Source organism: Crinia signifera, chromosome 3 (assembly GCF_055691185.1).
Source record: "Crinia signifera chromosome 3, ASM5569118v1, whole genome shotgun sequence".
Classification (NCBI taxonomy): domain Eukaryota; kingdom Metazoa; phylum Chordata; class Amphibia; order Anura; family Myobatrachidae; genus Crinia; species Crinia signifera.
Window position 1 is genome coordinate 334,302,346 of NC_139219.1, and position 6,480 is coordinate 334,308,825.

General features: G+C 35.8%; 1 protein-coding gene across 1 annotated transcript in view; it reads right to left on the reverse strand.

Annotated features, from left to right (window-relative positions):
• Positions 1-5,441, reverse strand: part of LOC146063090 (vomeronasal type-2 receptor 26-like) — a 34,538-nt gene extending 29,097 nt beyond the window's left edge. The window contains exons 1-2 of the mRNA XM_083175104.1: positions 4,733-5,441; positions 375-627 (exon numbers count right to left, since the gene is read on the reverse strand). Of these exons, the coding sequence (XP_083031230.1) occupies positions 375-627; positions 4,733-5,441 (962 nt within the window). The remainder of the gene's footprint in view (positions 1-374; positions 628-4,732) is intronic.
• Between the last annotated feature and the right edge of the window lie 1,039 nt (positions 5,442-6,480).

Sequence of the window (6,480 nt, forward strand, 5' to 3'; positions counted from 1 at the left end):
ATAGTATTCAATATAGCTAATTGCTTACACACTTTGGTGCAAAAAGAACAGGAATGATAATAATCATACACAACAATAATGTCTATAAAAAAATCACAAAATATACAATACAAAATACTGCACAGTAAAAAATACAATTCTTAGTAAAATACTTAAATAATTATATGTAGATCATGTACAATAAATATATAATATATAGTACCATACATGTATACATAAACAGAGAAACAATTATAAAAATTATTTCATATATATTCTTAAAAAGAAGTATGTGTCTCCCTTAAAAGTATAATAAAACACTTGAAATGAGAACAATGATAAAAAATACAGCACACTGAACATACTATCGATTAATGAAGGGCGTTATTTCGTACCCCTCATTTAAACCGTACGGGGTTACAGTATTGAGCTTCAGTATCCAGAAGGTCTCTCGACCTAGCAGCATTTTGTCTCTATCGTCGCCTCTTTTAGGTACAGGTATGTGTTCAATCGCTCTGATATTAAAACAACCTGGGTCACTGTTATGGAAATTTTTTAAATGGCGCGGTACGCTATGATCGGTTAAGCCATTTTTGATATTTCTTAGATGTTCAAGTGCTCTTATTTTAAAAACCCGCTTGGTCTTCCCTACATACAGCAAATTGCAACTACAGTTTATTACATAAATAACATATACTGAGTTACAATTCATAAAATGATGGAATTTAACACAGGACAGGTTCATTTTCAATAAGTCTGCACTTTTCCCTAAGTATTTACACACCTTACAACCATTACAAGGAAAACATCCTTTAACCCTTAGAAAAGTGTCAGAGGGACCTGTAGAAATAGGTTCCAGTCGATGATTAGATATCATGTTCTTAACAGTCCTGGCCTTTTTAAAAACAATTTTAGGTCTATCAGATACCCAGTTACTAAGTACAGGATCCAACTTCAGAATATGCCAATTTTTGTCCAGTATATGTTTGATATCTCTATCTTGAGCATTATATTGAGTAATAAATAAACAATCACTCTTGTCGGGTGGATCTTTTGGGTGAGTTTTATATTCTAAAAGATTATCACGTTCAAGGGTTCTTGCTCTCTCCCTCGCTCTAGCGATGGTATATTTAGGATAACCCCTCTCCATGAATTGTTCAGAATAAATATTATACAAAGAAGGGGTTAACTGTGGTGGGTGCGCATACAGTGCTCTCAAGCAGCCTGTTACAATTCAAGGTGTTATTCTTATGGCACCTTAAAAACAGAATGGCAGTACAATGGAATGAATTGATACCGGCGCTTTAAAAGGTCGACTCTTAGAGGTTAGGTTTCCAAATATGTCCAGTACCAGGAGTAGGAGTACGTAGGGTGATTACGGATATGATAATCCTCCAGATATGAAATGAAGCAGAGAAAGAATATAGTGCATAACGTTTAAAACAACAAATTTAATGTAGGTAATGCACTCACAATTGGTAGGGGTTAAAAAGGCATGTAACATTTGGGTCCCGGGGCACAGCAGGAGGTATGCGGTCCGTCCCAAAGGCTAATCAGTTCCGGATACTGATATAGCCCTGATGCGTCCGTCCACAATAGTCCCGATGTCCAACACAGGTATAAAAGTCTGTAGAAGTGAAATGGCAAGGCACGCCAAACGCGTTTCGGATCCTCAATGATCCTTCGTCAGTAGCGTGCTCTTGCCCTGCCATTTCAGCGTTTAAATAACGCTGCAGATAAGCTGACCGGGTGACGCTTCCGCCTATACCCGGAAGTAAGATGGCCGTGCGTTCCAAGCGCAGGCTATTATGCGTGTCAAATGTACGAGGTAAATCCCGGAAGTAAGATGGCCGTGCGTTTCACAGCGCGGACCATTGATACTATCACACACATGGATATACATAATATTCTAACTATTTAAGAAACATATCACCGCTAGAGTCAATATCTTTCTAACAGTACAGGTCATCAATACATCCATAAAGTGCAAAGTGCGTGGATCTTATTAGTGTTAATAACGAGTATATAAATAACATTCCTTAGGGATATACATTTTTTAAAAAAAGACATCTGGATTTTACATTTAAAACAAGAGAATAGAGAAATATAAAAATGATTACATAAAGATGCATATTTCACAAAAGGAGAGACGGTCAGGGATAAAAGAGATAAAAATCATGTTAAAAAATGTTTTAACTCGAAATCACCATTTAAACCATCAGGCACAAGAGTGTTTAATCTATAGATCCATCTCATTTCATTTTGTGTGAGGCGTTTATCAATGTCCCTTGTTCGCCATTTTGGTGTAATTAATTGTATCCCCCAGAAATTGATTAGGGAACATTCTTTGGATTGGTGTTTTTTATGAAAATGGTCCGAAAGTGTATGAGTAAGTAAACCTTTGCGTATATTATATACGTGTTCAGCCAGACGTGTTTTAAGTGGTCGACTCGTTCTGCCGACATAAAAAAGATGGCACGAGCACTCTAATAAGTATACAATATTTTTGGAGTGACAAGTAATGAATTCGTTAATTTTATAGGTTTTTCCTTTCACTTTAAAATCTGCTATCTTTTTATTTGTTCCTTTTACAGTTTTACACATTAAGCAGTCTCCGCATCTATGAAACCCCTTGGTGCGGATGCTTTGTCTTGGGGCCTCATCTATAGTGCTTTTCACCAAGTGGTTTTTTAGTGATGCTGATTTTCTATAAATAAAAATAGGTTTATCTGGTAAAACATTTCCTAAAATTGGGTCTTGCTTTATCATATACCAATTATTTTTAAAAACATTCTCTATTTTAAAATGGAGACTATTGTATTGGGTGATAAATGCCCATTGATATTTATCATCTTTCTCTTTTTTTGTTTTTTCCTTTAGTAGGTCTGTTCTTTCTATATTATCGATTCTTGTTCTTGCTGTATCGAGTGTGTCAGTTGTGTAACCTTTGGACGTTAATCTTTCAGTTATTTCTTCTATTTGTTGGTTACAGATTTCCTGATTTGAACAATTGCGTTTAGCTCGTGTAAATTGACTAAAGGGGATACTTTTTAACCAGTTAGAGTGGTGTTGGCTGGTTACTTCGATATATCCATTAGAGTCTGTGGGTTTTCGATACATTTTGGTGTTTAATTTCCCATCCTCTATATATATGGTTAAGTCGAGAAATGAAATTTCTTTTATACTATTTACAAAAACCAAATTAATAGACATATCATTCATATTAAGAGTATTACAAAAGGTAGAAAGTTTTTCCTGACCGTCTCTCCAGATAAATAAAATGTCATCAATAAAACGCCGCCATAGTACCAGACCCGCCCCCAGTTGGCCATTATGCCAAACTGCCGTTAATTCCCAGTAGGACATAAATAGATTGGCGTAACTGGGAGCGAATCTGGTACCCATGGCGGTTCCCACACACTGCAGATAAAAGCTTCCATTATGATAAAAATAGTTATTAGAAAGGATAAAATCAATGCTTTTTAAAATAAAATCCTTTAAATATGCATTAAGTGTTGATAAATTTAAAAAATATGAGACTGCTTGTAAACCTATATCTTTCTTTATTATGGTGTACAGAGTACTCACATCTGCACTGCACAAGATATCTCCATCTTTCCATTCATAGTTGTCAAGGGTTCTTAATAAGTCTCCGGTGTCTTTCAAATATGCATTGGTCTTTAAAACAAGTGGCTGTAAGTAAAAATCGACCATTGCAGACAAATTGCTGGTGAGGCTATTACAGCCAGAGACAATAGGTCTCCCAGGGGGATTTTTTTCATCCTTATGGATTTTCGGGAGAATATATAGAGAGGGCACTGAGGGTTCTTTTATATTTAAGAAGTTAAATTCTTTTTTAGAAATAGTGCCTTTCGAAAGAGCATCAGTGGTGAGTTCTAATAAACCATTAGTGATGCGTGCAGTAGGATCGCTTTTCAGTTTTTTATATGTATCTCCTGTCGTTAGTTGTTTATCTATTTCTTTTAGGTATAAATCTTTTTTCATCACTACCACACTCCCACCCTTATCGGCGGGTTTAATTATTATGGATTTATCATCTTTTAGAGATTTTAGAGTCTCATATTCTTTTTTTGTCAAATTGCATTGTTTTCCAAATTTGTTTCCTTTTTTATCTAAAATTTTAGTGATTTCATCACATACAACTTGGTTAAAACAGTCCAAAAAGCTCCCTCTGCAGTGTGTGGGATAAAAAGTAGATGGTGGTTTAAAAGGTGTGGACAATGTGATTGGTTCCGCAATTTCCCCTGAGTCTTTGGACTCAAAAAAAACGTTTAATAGTCAATTTGCGGATACATTTTTGAATATCTATAGATTAAAACTATTCGGTTTACAGCTGGGGGCAAATTTTAGTCCTTTCTGTAATATCTTGATTTCTATTTCAGTTAGATCGCGATCAGTTAAATTGAATACTCTTCCTGTATTATTATTGGTCCTAGGGTTAGTGGGGATTTTTTTAGTCTTTCGAACTCTTTTTACTCCCGCTCTTTTTCCTCTTTTAGTTTTTGTTTTATTTTTTCGTTTAACAGGAAGAGGATCTTGTTTTTCCACTATCTCCTCCGGTAATTCTGATGGTCCTGGTCTAAAAAAGGAGACAGTTCTCTTTCTCGATGTCTAGGGTTAGGGTCTAAATGAGAAAAACGATTAGATAATCTTAATTCATGCGTCTCTGTATTTCTAAACTGTGGTCTATAGGGGCGTCTTGGGGTTTGCCACTTTTGTGTATTATTCGTACCTCTATATTGGTTTGACCAATTATATCTATTTGGCTGTCTGTAATGTCTAGGTGTATCTACATCATAGACCGGCATTTGCATTCTCTCTTCTAAAGGTACATTGAATCTTTTTTTCCTCCATACTGGGGCTTTCTTTTGTGGGGTGTATGATTTTTTATTTTCATTTTGGATACGTTTAGGTGTTTTAGGAATTAATGGTATGTTGATCTCTTTTTCGGGTATGGAGTCCCTGAGGAATTTTTTACCTTTCCTCTCTCTTAATTCCCTTGTACTTTTTCCAATTTTGTCAAGGAGTGCCTCCTCATATATTGAGAAGTCCTCGAGTTCTTTAAATGGTTTTACAGATTCCTGTAGGACAACTATTTCCTCATTTAATTGTTTCAAGGAGTGTGTTCTATCCTTGATTATTAGGTCAATCAAAGCAAGAGAACATTTTGTGAGAATAGAATCCCACTCTTTTGTAAAGGATTCATCTGTAGATAGAAATGATGGGGGTTTGGTGATTTTAAGCCCCTTTGGGATTATTTTTGATGTTAAATAATGTTCAAGGGTGACCACCTCCCACCATAACTTATTTTCTCTAAGCATTACTGATTCCAGTTTAAAAAAGACTGAACCCAAATTCTCATCGCTGATATCAATATTAGCATCCTGTGATGAGAAGGTATTTTTTACTAGTTGATTACGTATATCTCTAAAAGCAAACATGATTGCAGCACTCAACACACAGTTTAAGAATAAACAAAACGTGATACAAAGAAGGTGTTAACTGTGGTGGGTGCGCATACAGTGCTCTCAAGCAGCCTGTTACAATTCAAGGTGTTATTCTTATGGCACCTTAAAAACAGAATGGCAGTACAATGGAATGAATTGATACCGGCGCTTTAAAAGGTCGACTCTTAGAGGTTAGGTTTCCAAATATGTCCAGTACCAGGAGTAGGAGTACGTAGGGTGATTACGGATATGATAATCCTCCAGATATGAAATGAAGCAGAGAAAGAATATAGTGCATAACGTTTAAAACAACAAATTTAATGTAGGTAATGCACTCACAATTGGTAGGGGTTAAAAAGGCATGTAACATTTGGGTCCCGGGGCACAGCAGGAGGTATGCGGTCCGTCCCAAAGGCTAATCAGTTCCGGATACTGATATAGCCCTGATGCGTCCGTCCACAATAGTCCCGGATGGAAAATTAAACACCAAAATGTATCGAAAACCCACAGACTCTAATGGATATATCGAAGTAACCAGCCAACACCACTCTAACTGGTTAAAAAGTATCCCCTTTAGTCAATTTACACGAGCTAAACGCAATTGTTCAAATCAGGAAATCTGTAACCAACAAATAGAAGAAATAACTGAAAGATTAACGTCCAAAGGTTACACAACTGACACACTCGATACAGCAAGAACAAGAATCGATAATATAGAAAGAACAGACCTACTAAAGGAAAAAACAAAAAAAGAGAAAGATGATAAATATCAATGGGCATTTATCACCCAATACAATAGTCTCCATTTTAAAATAGAGAATGTTTTTAAAAATAATTGGTATATGATAAAGCAAGACCCAATTTTAGGAAATGTTTTACCAGATAAACCTATTTTTATTTATAGAAAATCAGCATCACTAAAAAACCACTTGGTGAAAAGCACTATAGATGAGGCCCCAAGACAAAGCATCCGCACCAAGGGGTTTCATAGATGCGGAGACTGCTTAATGTGTAAAACTGTAAAAGGAACAAA